General features: G+C 43.0%; 1 protein-coding gene across 1 annotated transcript in view; it reads right to left on the bottom strand.

Moving 5' to 3' along the window:
* The window catches only part of MPP4 (MAGUK p55 scaffold protein 4), a 37,202-nt gene extending 19,565 nt beyond the window's left edge, over positions 1 to 17,637 (bottom strand). The window contains exons 1-11 of the mRNA XM_059927347.1: positions 17,550 to 17,637; positions 16,582 to 16,703; positions 14,303 to 14,380; positions 11,775 to 11,855; positions 9,829 to 9,960; positions 9,087 to 9,168; positions 7,827 to 7,912; positions 6,247 to 6,318; positions 5,597 to 5,793; positions 2,750 to 2,814; positions 446 to 463 (exon numbers count right to left, since the gene is read on the bottom strand). Coding sequence (XP_059783330.1) covers positions 446 to 463; positions 2,750 to 2,814; positions 5,597 to 5,793; positions 6,247 to 6,318; positions 7,827 to 7,912; positions 9,087 to 9,168; positions 9,829 to 9,960; positions 11,775 to 11,855; positions 14,303 to 14,380; positions 16,582 to 16,703; positions 17,550 to 17,637 — 1,021 coding nt within the window. The remainder of the gene's footprint in view (positions 1 to 445; positions 464 to 2,749; positions 2,815 to 5,596; positions 5,794 to 6,246; positions 6,319 to 7,826; positions 7,913 to 9,086; positions 9,169 to 9,828; positions 9,961 to 11,774; positions 11,856 to 14,302; positions 14,381 to 16,581; positions 16,704 to 17,549) is intronic.
* Between the last annotated feature and the right edge of the window lie 839 nt (positions 17,638 to 18,476).

Raw genomic sequence — 18,476 nt, 5'->3', positions numbered from 1 at the left:
CTTTAATCCAGACCAGGCTGTTTGCAACTTCTGACAATGTTCTTACCTTATCAATCTTTTCATCCATACAATGGGAACAATAACAATTTCATTACAGGGTTATTTTTAGACATTGTGTACAAAGCAGTTGAAACAAAACAGAGGAACAGTTTCACAACTTTCATTGAATTCTTACCATGTGCTGTGTTAGATTCTGGGGCTGCCTATAAATGTTGGTTCTCTTTTCTTTTATTCCTCTCAGTGTTAAGAACAATTACACAGTGTGTGTTCTTTTGACTGACATCTTTTTATAAATTAGGGTATTAGTGATTAGCATACTATGAGGCACACAGGAAGAGCTTAATAAATAGCTGAATTGAAATTGAAGTGAATTAAGAAAACGATAGGAAATTTCTAGGAGGTTTTGGAGATGAGTTTTTTTTCCCCCACAAATACTATTTCTTACCTTCTTCCATAGAAATCGCTGGGTACAGAAAAATGAATGAAGCAGGGGAAAAAAGAGAGAGCGAGCACAATAGTTTATGCTATAGTTTATCAGATTAACTTACCTACAGTAAGAAAAGCAAAGTGCCAAAATTATTCTCTAAAAATTCAATGGAGACTTAGTAACAAAATGATAAGTGAATATCCTATAGAAACCAATAAATTTATGAGCCTTGTTGGAAATGGGATCTATTTGCTTCTGGCAAATCCTATTCCCTTCTATCCCAATAAGCTCTGTAAGAGTTGCATTCTATTCATTTCTGAATTAATGCACTTATTATTTATTCATTATATTTTAGGAACTCAAATCTTGAACGGAAAGAAGGAAAGAAAGAGAGAGAGAAAGGGAGGAAGAAAAGAAGGAAGGAGGAGAGAGAGGAAAGAGAGAGAGAGTGGAGGGAGGGAAAGAAAGAGGGATGACAATTACAAGTGCATCTTCAGTAAATAACTTTTTAATAACATCTGTAAACTAACATACGCCTGGAATTTTTCAATAACTCTTGAGTAATAAAGTTGCCTATACATCCTGAGTAGTAACCCTTTCCTGAGATTTTTTTCCCCATGGTAACATTCAGGCAGAACAGTAAGATACAAAATAATATTTATTTGCAATATCATCTACAACAGTTAAAAAGAAATGACCTGATAGTTTAGAAAATGATGTGCTCCATCAGAAACATCCCTGGGGCTTCCCTGGTGGCGCAGTGGTTAAGAATCCACCTGCCAATGCAGGGGACACGGGTTCGAGCCCTGGTCCAGGAAGATCGTACATGCCGCGGAGCAGCTAAGTCCGTGCACCACAACTACTGAGCCTGAGCTCTAGAGCCCGTGAGCCACAACTACTGAGCCCGTGTGGCACGACTACTGAAGCTCGTGAGCCCTAGAGCCTGTGCTCCACAACAAGAGAAGCCACCACAATGAGAAGCCCGCGCACTGCAACGAAGAGTAGTCCCCGCTCACCACAACTAGAGAAAGTCTGCGTACAGCAACAAAGACCCAACGCAGCCAAAAATAAATAAACTAAATAAATAAATTTTTTTTAAGAAAAGAAAGAAACATCCCTGTGAGAGGTGACCCTTTAACTCAGTGGCTCCATACTTGGGGTTCCTGGACTCAAGAGATTTGTAAGGATAATAATATGCGGCTGCAAACTCTTTTCAGGATGGACTTTGCAAAATTCTAATAGAAATGGCACATAGGCCTTGCAAGCAAGTTAGATGTCAACCCGTGGCCCTACTAGTTATCAGATATTGGTTAGAAGCTTAGTTAGCACTTTCACATGCCTTTGATAAATGAAATAGGAAAATGGGTTAAAGAAGTACTTCAATCTGGTTTGGTAAACAAACTTTTTCAAAGCACAGGGGAAATAACTAAAATATCACTATGAAGATTATACCATGACAAATGTTTCTGATAAAATGTCAAGTTAAAGAAAAAAGATAAAAAGTAGTATTGCAACTGTTACTGTAACCATGTAAAATATGGTTCTATAACTGGAAGACAGTAGGAAAATATGGTCAGTGTAAAGGAATTTTAAGAGTGTTTTCTTTCAAAAATGTCTCTATAGTTGTCATCATATCTTTTCAAGGGAAAAAAATAATAATTTTTGGCTTAGAGAATTGAGAAGTAAAGTGGATGAGGACTCTCATGTGTAAATCTATGTTTACTTTAGTGCCCTCCCAGCCTCCTGTCCGTGCCCCTCTCCCTCTCCCTCCTCCGGGCACCTCTTCCCCTTCTGTAACTCCTGCCAGAGAGCATTTCAGATGGTCCTTGATCAGCAGGTTCTAGCTGGGCTCTATGAGCTACGACACCCTTCACTAAGGCAGTAAGTCGTTGACAAGCATTCGCCACCATGAATCCCTTTGCTGACCATTCCTCCACCGCCATCTAAAATACTGTGAAGTGAACAAACTACACTCATTAAATAATAATTCAGTCCCGTGTTTACTCATCAAAGGCACACACACCGTGCCGCTCTGCAGCCTTTCTTGCCAGTAGGTGTATAACGTATGGACTAGCTGTAGACACCTCAGGGGACTTCAAGCCGGGGAGTGATCACGAGAACATTTGCATTCTCACAAACTGAAAACTCTTCTAAATCCAAAGGAATGAATGTCTATGGTAGGATTTCAGATGGCTGCCAGGGGGCTATCTGGGGTATGGGGACATTTAAAGATCCTCTGTTGGGCGGGGGGCCAGCCCTGGGAGAGAGGGAGCTGGCTTTCCCGTGATGCACAGCCTGGGTTTGAGGTGTCAGCACACTCACATATGGTGGATTTGAGGTGGTTGTGAGGCTGGTATGGCTGAGACCACCAGAACTCCCGTTGCTTCCTATGCAAAAAGAAATACACTGTGAGAAGGAAAAAAAAAAAAAAAATTAATCCAGGTTAACCCAGGTGAAATAGATCCAGGACAGAATGTTTCCGAGAATTCTGTTGCTTCCAACCAAGTGAACAAGGAGATTTCACCTCCAAACACACTGTCAAATACATTCTCCAAATGCATGGCCTTTCTTATCATTCTTTCCTGCCTCACAGCAGCTCTTCAGAGTCACACTGACTTAGGGTGAAAATCTGGCCTGCGACCACTAGTGCACACGCCACAGAGCTTCACAGCGTGAGCCATGGCACCTGCCTCTCCGGCATGTTAGCCCGCTCCAGCTGGTCTCAGGATTTTCACCGCATGCTCTGGTTTCCCTCCCAGGCTGTGATGCTCTCTACGGTCCCTTCAGAGCCACATGAATTTCAGTTCCTTCCGTTGTCCTTTATTTGTGCGCTCATCTAGTAAACCTGCCATTTCTGTGTGCTCCTTGCAAGACCCCCACTGGAATCTCCTTGCCACTTTCTGCTCTGAGACCGTGAGGACTAATCTCATGAGGGCTTTATCCCTGTGTGTGTCCTCAGGTCATCCCTTATCCTCTGCACTTTAATCCCTGTAAGGCTCCATCCACCACCTGCCGCTCGCTGAAGCCCTTTCACACACCCTCTGGAACTGGCAGTAAATCTCCAGCAAAATCTCTCAAACCTCCTCCTGCACTTGGAGTGAGCCCTTCACCTTCTTGTTCTAACTAAACCCAGGTCCCCCTGAGGTCACTGCTCCCCTGCCCCTTTTGAGAGGTGGCTCTTTCCTCTCCCACTCCCAGTGGTGTGTGGGCAAACCAGCCCGGGGGGATGAGTTCCCATGTGCAGCTTTGCAGATTTTTCTAGTGCCAATATTCCCATTGTGGCTGATTTCAAGCTGCCACCCCGACGTCACCGACCATGGGTGTGAGAAGGGTGCACACAGACTCTGTGAGCTGGTTCCAGCACACCACTGCATGAGGCTCTCACTCCGTGGGGCCTGGAGGTGGGGTCTGTGTCCTGCTTCTCCTGGCCATCTCTGGACCATTATCCCTCTTCCCTAGATGCCCTCACTTTGAAAGCCATTTCCCCGACTCTTCTGGAAGCCATTCTCAGATTATTCCTGCTAACTCCCATGCTCTTAACACCGCTCTGTCATAATGCATGATGATTTTATTAGGCACAAAGATGCCCCTTCCAACACCCAGGCCTCTTGGTTCCTTGATCTCCTCTCTTCCAAGACCTTCCAATGACCTCAGCCACTGCATCCCACTGTCATACCCTAGGCCTTTCAGTACCCAAAACTACAATCTCTATATAATTTCCATTTCCAGCATCCGTTTCTTCTACCAGCACCTCCTATCTTCCCAACCCCAATAATCTATCAACCCCATAGGGACCTATAATCCATTGATCTGACTTCCTTTCCACTGACCCTACCCTGTCATCTCCCTCCTTAACAAGCTTAAATGTCATGGTCTTTCATTAAAATCACTCCCTTGTCCCTCTCTTGATTTAGTGTTAAATCTGACTCCCTGTCTAATCTGGCCCTGCCCCCCAGGAAGCTGACCAGAATCACTATAAATTTATGGCCTTTAACCTTAAGTGAGCCCTTAATGCTGATGATACTGTATTTATCTAACCAATTTGCTCTCCAGTTCTCACAGAAACTTTTCAAGCTTTCTCCTCTTTCCTTCCCAATATCTCCTACCCACCCTTACTCTCAGCTTCTGACATTGCTTATTCCCCTGAGAAAATAAGAGCAGGTTTGAGAGCCCTTCCATAAACTCCCACCATATCCCTCACCCTCAGCTGTGCCCACACACTCTGGATTCCCTACTGCTACTATTACTGTGGGTGAACTGTTCATGATCCTGTAAAAGGCCAACGCCTCTATTTATAGGCTCCATCACATCTCCTCCTGCTTCCCCAAGGACAAGAAGAGCAGCAATGTTCTCTTCTTTCTCCTGTATCATAAAATTTTCCCTCTCACTGGATTTTTCCCATTAGTATTATCGACCCTATCTAAAAAAGTTCTCTCATACCACTCCACTTCCCCCTCTAGCTATTTGTCCATTGTTCTGCTCTACTTTATACAAAATGTCTCAAGGAATTTTCCATGCTCTTTGTTGTCAATGTCTTCAAATCCCCTTTTACTAAGATTTTGGTCCCACCTCATCCACTGAAATTGCTTTTATCAAGATCACCAATGACTTCTGTTGTTAAATCCAGTGGTCAATTCTCAGTCCCCTCAGCAGTGGTTGACATAGTTGATCAGGACACTCTATCATCTTGATTTTGGTCTGCCTCATCAGCCATTCCTTCTCAGTGTCCTTTGCTAGTTCCTTTTCTTCTTCGTGATCTCTTAACATTGGCTGAGTCTTGGACCTCTTATTCTATTTTCTTTCTATCCTTAATCCCTTCCTTGGACCTCAATAGCACCAAGGTGATGGTGGTAAGTTGAGACTCAGTAACTGGGCTTTCAACTCAGCCTTGAAAGATTATAGAGGGAGTCAGAACTACCTTTAAAAGTTTAATTTAGCTTCCCAAGTACTTTTCTCTCTTTTCTAATTGATACGATTATTCTGTTCCCTCTGGTGTTTAAGATGTTTAGAGCATATTGACAAGTTGACATTTGGATTTATAGACCAGTGTGTGTTCATCTACCTGCTTGTCTCTCTTTCTCTCATCTTAACTGCAATAACAGAAGCCTGAGAAAATGTTTTGTTTCCTGATGGCTCGGTCTTGAGTCCAGGAGTGATGACTTTTCTTACCTCTTCAGAAGATGGTTAGAAGGGATTAGGCCAGCACAGGTACCAAGGTCTGAGATTTTCCGGGCTTGCCACCAGAGGGCATCATTCTGGTCCACAATCTGGAGGATGTCCCCCTTCTGGAAAGGCAAGCCGGCGTCCATGCAGGGGATGGCGGGATCCTCCTGGGGCCAGTACTCAGTCATGGCACGAACATAGACCTGACAGTAGGTGCATAAGGACACCTCAGAAGAATCCTTATCCCCGGGTTGTTAAGACTTAAAACCATCTCTCCCACTCTTCCACCTACTGGTGCTATCTTTCCTCTCCATCCTCACCAAAAAGAACTTCCTTCTTGAACTGAGTCTAAGAGCCATGAAAAAAAAAAAAAAAAGTGAGTTTGGGAATAGAATCTTTTAGCTCCGAGAAGTTTTTGCTCAAATGCTTACCATGCTTGATGTTACTTCTTAACTTCTTGGTACCCCATCTCCTGTTATTGTATTCATTTACTGATTTGCCTCTCATGTCATCAGTATCAAAAAATATGCAATACAGTATTGAACAAATCTTCAACACATTATAGAGGATAGTAATAAGATACAAAGTACATCATGGTTGTTATTGTTATTGGAGGATTTACTGTGTGTAGGTATGAAGGCTCAGTAAATTCTTACCATCTTTTGGCTATTAACAGGAGGGTCAGAAACTGGAACCACCTTGAATATGATTGTGCCACGAGACATGGCCTAGAAAAGGTCAGAGGAAAGAATGACAAATTGCAGAGTTCACTGGGTTACTGGGGTTTGGCAGACAGAAGTTACAATTCAACGTGTGCAGGTCAAATGGTGACATCTCCCACAGGGGCTTTTACAAGGGCTCAACAGCTAAATATCACCACCCAGAAATGGACATTAGGAAGAAATTTAGCTTCACTTCTGTCCTGCTGTGGACTTCCAGGATCACTGGTCTGTTAAAACCCACACTGAGGCCTGGCTTCTCGCAGGGACCTTCCATCTCGCTGCTGCCAGGACACCACACTCAGCAAGGTCTTCTTCCCACAGGCACTAAGGAAGGAGAGGAGCGCTTGGTCTGACTTTCCCTCCTCATATCTTAGTCAGTAATTATTTCCTGAATACTGATTTCTGCATCAGGCAGCCTAGTCTTATGGGGAAGAAGATAAAGTGCCCCCAAGTCTTCTGGGGGGAACTGACACCTCCAAACTAACAGTGGAGGAAACAGAGAGCCTCTTAGTTGGATGGGGGAGGTAAGAATCCCCCTGTCACACACTGTGATGGGCACTGGAGATCCTAGAGATCAGCAAGAAAGATCTCGGTCTCACTTGGGAATTTCACAACCCCACTGTCCTGGCAACTCCACAGCTGGAGCCGAAAGGGCTAAGGTGGAGGCATGTGTGTCTGTGACAGTCCTTTAAGCTCCTTGTGCAGTGTCTTTTATACCACACAGAATCTTGCGTAGTGGTTTGCAAAATATTTCGGTGCTTGGTATACTCCTTATAATACCACTCCTCCTCTCAGTCCCTAAGGCACGTCTATGAAAATCTAGAGTTCCCCCAAGAACCCAGTTTGAGAACCACTAGTCTATGTAATATATAATAATTGACCTCAGGCCCCACCCTGGGGGTGAACATGGGGGCAGGTGGGCGGGGAAAGTTGCTACGGCTACTGACAGCTGGACGGTGACTCGGGCAATGGTTTGAAGGATGGGAATGGGAACCGGAAAGAGTTACCAAAAGCGCATATAATCAGGTCACACCGCCATTCCAACCACAAGGACAGTGGCAGGGCCAGCAAGGATGTCCCCCTCCCCATATGCTGCCCTCTGGCGACTTCTTTTCTACCCCAAAGCTGCCTCAAGGAAACTGCATACAAATATAAGGGGAGCAAGGGGCGGTTTGCTCAGGTTCAGACACTCCTCCACAGTCTCGCTCCGCCCACCCCGGGCTCCGTTTCCAATGGAGCAACCCAGGTGACGAGGGACCTGGGCTGGGCGGTCTGGCAGTCTTCCTGAGGCTGAAAGAGCAGCTTGTGAAGGGAAGTATCCAGAAGGGGCCAGATCACCTGAGGAGGCGGATGGGGGAAGGCGGACGAGCTGCATAGAAACAGACAGGTTCTGGGGCCTAGAGAGAAGAAGCTGCCTAGAGGGACCCGAATCCCCCTCCGGTTACAGCGCACACGCCATGGGCTGGATGCAACGCGGCACTGAGTCATGGAGAAGGCGAGGAGGAGATTGTTACCAGGATATGGATCACTTGCTCAGGGTCCAGTCCTTCAACCGAAACTCCATTCACTTCCACCAGTTTGTCTCCAGCATATAACAGCCCTAGGCAAACAGGAACACAAAACAAAGAGGGGTACAAAAAAACTCTCAAAAATGGCGGTAGCCATCCCAAAGCTCCTTAACAAACTCGCTAGCCCAAGCAGGGTCTGACATCTTAAATTTCATTGTGAAATAATAATAATAAAGCAAACTGGCTATTCCAACTTACACCACCACCAAAGTGCATGAGAATGGCATTTTTCTACTTTTCCACCAACAGTGGGTATTAACTGGTGGTGCTATTTTTATTTTCACTAATCTGATGTTGTAAAATGGAACTGGAACTCTGGTAAGAAGATAACACGAAAAATAAAGCTGTCGGGGTCATGAGAAAATGTCAAATGAAAAGGAAATGGGGGGTATTCTTCAAAAGAGAAAATGTGGAGAAACTTGAGGGTTAAGATTGAGGCTTGAGAAATATGAGGTAAGACAGTGCAGATAAGACGCAGGATGACATCGGAACAGAAACCAAGATGATGAACATTTTAAGAAAGGTATTGTCAACAACATCAAATGTGCTGCAGAAGTAAAAATAAAACTGAGGCTGACAGAAGGGCCAGTGGACTTAGCAACTAGGAAGTCCCTGGGTAATTTCTCTAAGAACGTTGGGGTATGAACCCTGCACCAGGTTTCCAGGGTCATGGGCAGTGAGGACACAGACAGCAGGTACAGAACAGCTCGTTTCAGAAGCACAGTGATGAAAAGAAGGAAATTTGGTTCTCTAGTAGAAAAGGCAAGCAACAGGTGTTTGAAGACGGGGAAGAGCGATGCCTTTTTGAACACAGAAGGACCAAGTGAGAGTGAAAGTTGGGAATATAGAATGAGGCAGACCTGGACTTGAATCCTGACTCACACTGTGAAACCTCGAGCAAGTTAGGTGGTTAATCTCTTTGAGCCTCAGTTTCCTCATCTATACGATAGCATGATAATACTTACCTTGTTAGGTTTACATGGGAATGTAAAGTAAGGGAACATTAATTTAGTGCCTAGAATGGAGGGACTCAGTGAGGAAGGGCAATGGGACTTCTCTGGAATATTCCTTTCTTCCTTCTTAGTAACCAAGCAGTAGAACTTATTAAAGCTCAACCTCAGTTAGGAAAGAGGGGCTTCCCTGGGAAGATTAAACAATCATTCCCTGTTTTCCTGGTCATGCTTGCACCCTGCTGCTCCAGCTTACCACTCCTCTCTGCCAGCCCACCATGGATGACTCTGGCCACCAGGATGTCCCCTGTCATCTCGTGGCGCTTGATGGTAGCTCCCTGGGGAGAGAGTACAGTAGAACCCCTTTTTACCTAACATGATCACTTTCCTGGGGGCTTCCCTCAATGTCGCTCTGGTCTTTCAGACAAGGGTATTCATACCAACTAGGGCCATACATACTGTGCCATGAAAAAGGAAAGGTCATTCAACCTTGGTCTACCAAAGTCTATATCCAACCACATAGACATCAAAGAATATTCAGATCCTTCCAAAGGTAAAGAAAACTCCCACAATTACAACCTAATCAGAGGGATTATGCTTAGAAAATCAAATTAATGCCTTACTTAGCTTCCCCTTTATAGAGGAAAAAAACTTAGGCAAATACATTAGAACAGAGTAAAATATATGTACATGTCACAGAGCCAAATAATATAATAAAATAATTTCTTATCTCTCACAGCTCTTAGAAAACAAAAACACTAAGCAGAAATCTTCCCTGCTGAAAACATTACAACCTGTAATGTGTTTGAAATCACAGGCAAAATTCATTAAGATACAGTTTAGCCATTATTATCATGGATTCCCTCACATTTTCTGATTGTCACACACTACATCTGTGACTACAGACAAGAATATTGCCCAAGTAATTACTAGAGATAACTTAGTTCATAATTAACCCTGGTGTAATCCTAAATGAATAGGTAAAATGATTTCCTTACCAGGGGCTGCTGGTTTTTCACCAGGCAAACAATCCTCATTGCTTCCTCGCTCTCAGGGATGTTGTCTGGCAGGGGAGGGAGAAGCGGTTCAAAGTCTTTCTGAGCCACGGTGTCATGGGCGCTGAGCAAGGCCTGGGAACAGAGAAGGAAAAGGGGAACAAACATCACACATAGGACACACCCACCTAGAAGACACTGACTCAATACTATGTGAGATACAACAACAACCAACACATACGGGCCAGGTATAGTTCTAAGTGTTTTATGTGGATTAACTCAATCTTCACGATAACCCTGAGGCAGGTATATATTTTTAAAAATTTTTTTAATTTATTTTTATACAACTTGTAAAGGTTACTTTCCATTTACTGTTATTACAAAATTGTGGCTATTCCCCATGTTGTACAATACACCCTTGTAGTCTATCTTTCACCCAATAGTTTATACCTACCACTCCTCCACTCCCATATTGCCCGCCCCGCTCCACTGGTAACTACTAATTTGTTCTCTATATCTGTGAGTTTGCTCCTTTTTTGTTATATTCATTAGATTGTTGTATTTTTTAGATTCCACATGTAAGTGACATCATACAGTATTTGTCTTTCTCTGTTTGACTTATTTCACTAAGCATAATGCCCTCCAAATCCATCCATGTTGCTGCAAATGGCAAAATTTCATTCTTTTTTATGGCTGAGTAGTATTCCATTGTGTATATATACCACATCTTCTTTATCCATTCATCTGTTCATGGACACTTAGATTGCTTCCATACCTTGGCAATTGTAAATAATGCTGCTATGAACATTGGGGTGCATGTATCTTTTCAGATTTGTGTTTTTGGTGTTTTTTGACATATACCCAGGAATGGAATTGCTAAGTCATATGGTAGTTCTATTTTTAGTTTTTTGAGAAAACTCCACACTGTTTTCCACAGTGGCTGCATCAACTTATTGATACAAGTGTTCCCTTTTCTCCACATCCTTGAGAGGCAAGTATATTTATTTTCCCCATTTTACAGATAAGGAAACAAGGCAGAGAGAGGGTAAGCAACACATAATATATTCTTTCATTTCTGATAAAATGTATTCTGTCACATTCTCATTTCCTGGAAACCCATGTAATCCATGGTGCTCCTATAAACTTGAACTACAAAACAACTATTGTAATAGTTTCCCCAATTAAGGTAGAATGAGGAGCAGTAATCAAAACACCTTGCTGGTTTAATTATCAATGACACTTAAGGGCCCATGTGAAACAGAATGAGAAAAAGTCGTCCTCTACTTTTAGGGTATGATCAAAGAGTTCCTTCTCATGGCCCAGTATGTTAAATTTTCATTTCACGAGTTGGGGAAGTAGTCATTCTACAGCCCTGCCAGAGACTGGTGGACAGAACTTCGTTGGATCTCAGAGAAAATTCTCTAGGTTTATTTTGTGAAATAAAACTTTTTGACTGATAAATTCCATTGCTCCAAATGCAGACATCCTCTTAAATTCTAATTTGTTGATAAATTGATCTCAAAATCTGTAAGTACTATGAGATAGGTTTCTATTCTGCAATCAAATGTTCTTCATATACCCCCTCATGAGCTAATCATTATTATACTGTATTTTCCAAACACCTTCACACACTTTATTTGAAACTTAAAATAACTTAAGATGTATGCTACCTCGATTGCCCCCCCAGAATTTTAGAGGAACAATGGCTTTCCCGGGGGGAAAAAGACACCATGGGAATTTATGGATGCATCCTTATAAATAAGGCAGGCTTGTCTCCATGACCAATGAGATTAAGCCAGTCACGTCCAAGTCCCACATCTTTAGGTACAGTCTGTTGGCCACCCACATACGGTAATAGAACATCTATTCAGAGAGCACATTTATTTCTCCTTCTCAACTTTGTCTATGTGCCCGATGGTTATATCTTGTTCATTTTAGCAAGCACTTGCCTTTAAGTGTGGAGCCTGGAGGATTTGTCTCAGCTCTTGGATCTCAGGGGACTTGGGGGTTTCACGTAATATCTTCACTACCTGGTTGGTGGAAAAACATACATTGTGAATTTTTAAACAATCTTTATCACCTAGTTAACATCACCCAGGTTGGATAACAGGTATACTGACATGATATTGACCTAAGAAAAGCTGTTACTGAAGCCTTCTTTTTCATCTTTAAAGTCAGGGCTTAGAGTCTTTCCTTTTCATTAAACTTCATTACAGCTGGTAGAATCCAAGATTTGGGGTAGATCTAAACCACAGTGCCCCAGTCCTGGCACATTGCAGGCTTGGAGGAAGAACAAACATAGTTTTGTAATGTCATATGTGCCAAGGCAATATCCCTCTAGTGGCTCTAAGATAGCTGTTTGCTAACGTGAATGCTTTACAGGCAGGTTAAGGTATCTGAGTTCTCCAGGTATAGGCTCAATTACCTGGAGAACCCAGGTAGCTTAATCCCATGGGATGTTCCATTCTTCAGTTGCAAAATGAAATAGTAATTTGTATTTTAGGGCTTATTATTTGATTAGCAATTTTTTTTTTTTAATTATTTATTTATTTATTTTTGGCTGTGTTGGGTCTTCGTTTCTGTGCAAGGGCCTCCTCTAGTTGCGGCAAGCGGGAGCCACTCTTCATCACGGTGCGCGGGCCTCTCACTATCGCGGCCTCTCTTGTTGCGGAGCACAGGCTCCAGACACGCAGGCTCAGCAGTTGTGGCTCACGGGCCCAGTTGCTCCGCGGCATGTGGGATCTTCCCAGACCAGGGCTCGAACCCGTGTCCCCTGCATCGGCAGGCAGATTCTCAACCACTGCGCCACCAGGGAAGCCCTTGATTAGCAATTTTAACGTTTGTTGTAACAAAAAAGTGCTAGACAGAATAAAGTCTGACCTCTTTGCTTTGGTTTAGGCACAGACCTGCGTCTGACAGGACATAAGCCCTTTCAAGACTTTAACCAGCTCCACGGATCTTCAGCAGTCAAGCACCATCACATATTGTCAAATGAAAACAAGCAGTTTAGCAAGCTGCACCCCCACTCACTGGGGTTACAACTGAATAAAATATCACGTGTGTGTTTCCCTATGGACAGCTGAGAACCATTCAAGTTGTTGATTACTGGAGCTGAGGTTAGAAGTTTTTTTTTTTAATTTCCTTTAATATGGACAATAAATAAAAACAAAACAGATTATATTTATGCATCCATTCAGCAAATATGCATTGAACATCTACTGTGTGCTAGGCAGTGTTTTGAGTGATGCAAATAGAGCACTGAATAGGCAGACAAAAATCCCCAGTCTCATGGAGTTTACATTCTAGTGAGGAGCCACAGACAATAAATAAAATATGTAAGTAAAAGAGTTTTATTTGATGATGTAAAGAGTTAAGAAGAAAAATGAAATAGGGAAGGTGGGTAGGGAATGCTATGAGAGGATTGCAGTTTTAGATGGGGTGACCAGGGAAAGCCTCCGTGAGGTGACAATTGAGTGGGGACTGGAGGGAGATGAGAAAGCAAATCGTGTGGCTATACGGGCAAGGGCGTTACTGACATAAGGAATAGCAAGTGCAAAGGGCCTGCGGCAGGAGCGTGTCTGGTTCAAACAACCACCAGGGGTTCAACTGGCTGGAGCAGAGTGAATAAGGGAGAGAGTGGTGAGTATGACATCAAAGAGGTAACAGAGGCCACCTTATGTTTGACTATGCAAGAATTCTGATGTTTACTCGGAGATGAGAAGTTGTTGTAGGAAGAGTTTGAGCAGGGAAGTGACATGATTTGACTCATCTTTAATCAGAATCTCTTTGGCTGCCATGATGGGAATAGACCACAGGGAAGCAAGAGTAGAAGTGGGCGACCAGGTAGGAGGCTACATCGCAATTATCCATGTGAGAGACGACGATGCCGTATATTAGGTGGCACAGCAGAGATGGGGAGGTTCTCGATATATTTTGAAACTAGAGCTGACAGGACTGGGTGTGGGTGTGAGAGAAAGGAAAAGTCAAAGATGATCCCAGAGGTTTCAGCTGGGGTACTGCAAGAACAAAGACGTCCTTAGTGAGATGGAAAAGGCTGGGGTAAGAGCGGCTTTGGGGATGGGATGGCCAGGAGCTCCGTTGGGGACATGTAAAGTTTGAGGTCCATTAGACATCTCAGTAGGATGGGAGGGGGCAGAGGACATCAGAGCCTGCCGTCCAGGAGCCCAGAATAAGGATGTAAATTGGGTATCATTAGCAGGGTTACATCACCCTCTTTCCATGGGGTAATTAGGTCCACGGTTTAGGGAAAAAGAGGGAAATGCACACAAGCTAAGAATGTGTCTTGTTGGTTTTAATTTGGGAAGACAGCAGGCATTCTATTAAAGCTCAATTAGAAACAGTTATCAGATGCATAATCACCAACTGAACTTTTCCATTAGAGCATTTAAACTAGCACTATGAGTAAAATGGTATCACGTTAAAGCTCTACTATTCTCTGGATGAAAAATCACCTCACCTCGTAGGATAACGCCTGGGCATGGGGTGTGGCAGGAATGAGCTTCTTTCCTTTAAATTCCTGGAGGCAGTCATAAACCTGCCGAGGGGCAACGAGGAGAGAATGACATATCGAGGGAAGGCTCGCCCAGGGGAGACTCAGCCTGAGCGATGGTACAAGTGGCTGGGTAGCATGTGTGTTGGCCTTTAATAAGGTGTCTCTAGTTGTCCAAGCGAAATGAACTCAAGACTGGTGGCTCTAACGCTCCAAAGGCTTAATTATTGGCTGCCACTGGAAACTGTTCTTCCCCAAACAATATCATTGATAAAAAGAAACATGAACTTTTACTCTTGTTAAATTAAGTAAGCCTGGGTTTTCCAGGCTTGAGGCCAATAAGGATTTGAAGCCAGAGACCTGTGGGAACTTCCAGGCTGGGTAGCTGTGTAGGGCATGGGTTAGGGGCTCAGGTTCGCCAGGGCATCTGAATGAGAGGCCGGGCACACTATACATGCTTATTTGTACTCTGTGCTCATCTTTTGTTTCCTTTCCTCCCTTAATTCTCCAGTAAAAGTTTGTTTATAAAAATTCCAACTTTGTTGATCCTTAGGAATTGTTTTCCATACCAGGATCTAGGGTTGGGCTGAGAACACCAAGGTCTGACTAGCTCTGCAGTGCAGACCTTAGTCTTATTTTAGAAATCTAGTTTCTCTTACAGTTGGAGAAATGAGGTCCAGGAGGTCAGCTCAGCCCTGCTTTCTCCATCCGGATCTGGGATGGTGGGGCTTCCTTGCTCTACCTCAGTGCCCAAGCTCAAGTTTACCTGGAAGTGATTAAGGCTGGTGGATTGATGCAGGGAGCACAAAGCCTAAGCAGCCTGCCAGTGGTAGCAAAGGCAATGCCTTTAGTGGCATTCATACCCCTGTATTAGCTTCCCAGGAGGAAAAAGTCCCTGGTAGAAATCAAGTAGTTTCCCCCAAAGTTTTATTCAGATATAATTGAGATAGAACATTGTGTAAATTTAACAGGTATGACATGTTGATTTGATACACATATATGTTGCAAAATGATAACCACGATAAGGTTAGTTAACACCGCCATCACTTCACATAATTACCACTTTGTCTGTGTGTCATGATAACGTGTAAGATCTATTCTCTCAGCAAATTTCAATTATGTAATACAATATTGTTAAATATAGTCACCATGCTGTACATTTGCTCCCCAGAACTTATTCATCTTATAACTGGAAATTTGTACCCTTTGACCAACATCTCCCTATTTCCCCTCCCCCTAGTCCCTGGCAACCACTATTCTCTCTGCTTCTATGAGCTCCACCTTTTTAGATTCCACACACAAGCGAGATCACACAATATTTGTCTTTCTCTGACTTATTTCATTTAGCATAATGTCCTGAGGTCCATCCATGCTGTTGCAAAAGGGAGGATTTCCTTCCTTTTTATGGCTGAATAATATTCCATTGGACATCCCACTTCTGAGTATATAGTGATAGTGAAATGAAATCACTACCTAAAAAGATATCTGCACCCCATGTTCATTGAAGCTTTATATTCACAATAACCAAGGCATGGAAAAAAACGCTGTGTCCAACAATGGATGAATGGATTAAGAAATCAGGTGTTTTAAAACGAGTGCTGTGAGGAGTACCTCTTTGCTCATGCTAAGTATGTTGACACTTCTTTCTTATCTTAAAGAATATAATATTAACATGCATCATAAGGCTGACCACATTTCACTTAAGTGAAGGAAACACATCCTCCAAAAAATAACTTCAAAAGGATCTTTCTTAATAGTAATATTTGTTCAGAAGAACAAAATTATAGTCAGATGCTATTGTATAGTGCATGAAATTTTAGCCAAATTTAAAAAAAGAAGAGATCTTCAGAGTAAGAAAAACTTAAGATACCTAAACAGAGCTGTAGACATTTCATGTCCTAATTTATGAAAACAAAGAGGAATGATTGTTTAAAGCATTTTTATTTGTCCTGAGTTGGCCTCAAGGACAAAGGGCTGTAGACAGCTGCTAAGGGTGCTGCCTATGGCCATTTGTGGTGGCCGCTGTGTGACCCCAGGGGCTTCTGGAAGAAAGGGAGTTGGGGGCAGAAAAGAGAGGAGCTGCCATATTCTTTTCCAGCCAAGTAAATTCCTTCCTAAACTAAGAGGTTGTGTAGCTGTCTCTGAACTTTTTCCCAGTTGAAATTTCCTGCCAACTGACAAGCAACACTGTTGGACGAGTAAGTTCTGCTCTCAAGGCTAAGGCTTCTGGGCAATGGAACGCTCACCTTGAGCAGAGCCTGCAGCCACGGGGAGTGAAGGAGGTCATACAGGAGACACACTCCATTCACGTCTCGGCTGTAGAACAGATTCAGCTGTTGTAGCACAAGCCTCAGGATTTGGGAGATACCTACAAACGGGAGAGGGCAGAGATGGGTGGAAAGGCAGGTGTAAATGTGAAGGACAATTCAGACTGCTGGGAGGTGCCAGGGGCTCGTGAGGAGAGGAGAGGACACTGGATTTAAGGCCAAAAAAAATCTGCCTTCTAGCCCTGTTCTATCACTTACTGTGTGAACTTCAGAAAGCCATCCAACTATCCGGAACCTACTTTCCTTGTGGCAAAATTAGAGTATGTTAGCTTCCCCACAGGGTTGTTGCCAACATTAGATGAAATAATAGATCATAGTATAGAAATGGAAGATTTTATGAGAGCAATATTGCTTTCCCCTCCCCAATCTTAACAGCCTCTGGTTTATTCCAAAATTATCTAGTTGTTTTCTGGATCCTCCTTCTCTAATTCAAACATGCAACCATGTGTATTTACCCTTTATGAAAATTCTTATTGAAAAACTCTCCTAATAGGCCTTTAGTACATATCTCAGGATTCCACTATTAAAGGGACTGAACAGAATTTAGTAAATGCTTGGTTGCTTTTACAAGTATTTTCATAGAAATCCTATTTGTTGCAGTGATATTTTGAATGTGAACAAGTTGTGAAGTTCTAAGGCAAAGTGAAACATCGCGGGTAGGAAAAAAAGAGATTCTGAATCTACTGTGTCAATTTCTTTCCTTCCTGCCTTGAAAATCGCTTAGACTTATCACTAATAGATGCAATAGGACACTTCAAACTGTATGACAAATTCCTTATAGGAATCACAAAAAATCTATCAGAATTTCTGCACCTAAATTGGATCAGATATTTAGAGGGATATTAAAAGAACTTTCTGGTCTAGAAAAGGAATCTGGCACCACATACCATTCTCTGGATTGGTCACCGTAGAAAGCTTGTCGTCCTTCTTGTCCTTGCTGTCTGGCAGGTCTGCTCCTTTGTCTGACTGTATCATGCTCCCTTCCCAAGCTTTCAGAAGGAATTCAGAGCTAGGGAGCAGATCAACAAACAGCACACAGCTCACTCAATCACACTGGCCCCGCAGCTCTTAGTACATATATAGACACATATTTTCAACAGCATTTATTGAGCAAGTCAGGCACTGTGCTACATACACACCAGGATCCACGTGGAATAAAACAGTCTTGCCCTGTGGCGTTTCCTCTCTAAATTAACCATCATCAGCTGTGTGAACGAGAAAACTACTATTTCATGAAACATTCCTTCTACTCCCCTTTCTTAAAACAAGTGACAAATAATGTCATGTTTGTTTATTTTTTGCCTAGTTGATTTCACCATCATTCAGAGATCAGAAGAGCCTTCCCTGGCCTGACTCCATTCAGGTGCCCTCTTCCCTCTCATTGCCCGTATAGTTCTTCATGGCACTGATCACAGTTGCAAAAGTTATGCGTTACTGCTGAGGATACTCTTAGGGTTTACTTTATATATTGCTTTAAGTAGGTTTAGTTTCAAGAAACAGAAACCCCAAATAATAGTGGCTTAACAGAGTAGAAGTTTATATCTTGCTTATGGAAAAGTCCAGAGGCAGAGCAGCCCTACTCCATGAAATTCTCAGAGAATAGGCTCCTTCCAGGTCACTGCTTTGTCCCTTTGGGGTGTGGTGGTGTTATTATCTTCCTGTTCCAAGATGGTGGCTGGAGCACCAGCCATCACCTCTACATTTCAGCCAGCAGGATGGGGAATAAGAAAACAAGGGCAAAGGGGACATGCTCACTGCTCTTTGAGAAAGTTTGACAGAAGTTGCCCTACACAATGAGAAATCACCTCAGGCCC

Source organism: Balaenoptera ricei, chromosome 7 (genome assembly GCF_028023285.1).
Source record: "Balaenoptera ricei isolate mBalRic1 chromosome 7, mBalRic1.hap2, whole genome shotgun sequence".
NCBI lineage: Eukaryota > Metazoa > Chordata > Mammalia > Artiodactyla > Balaenopteridae > Balaenoptera > Balaenoptera ricei.
Note: the sequence above shows the minus strand (reverse complement) of the source record. Positions and strands in the feature narration are given on the sequence as shown.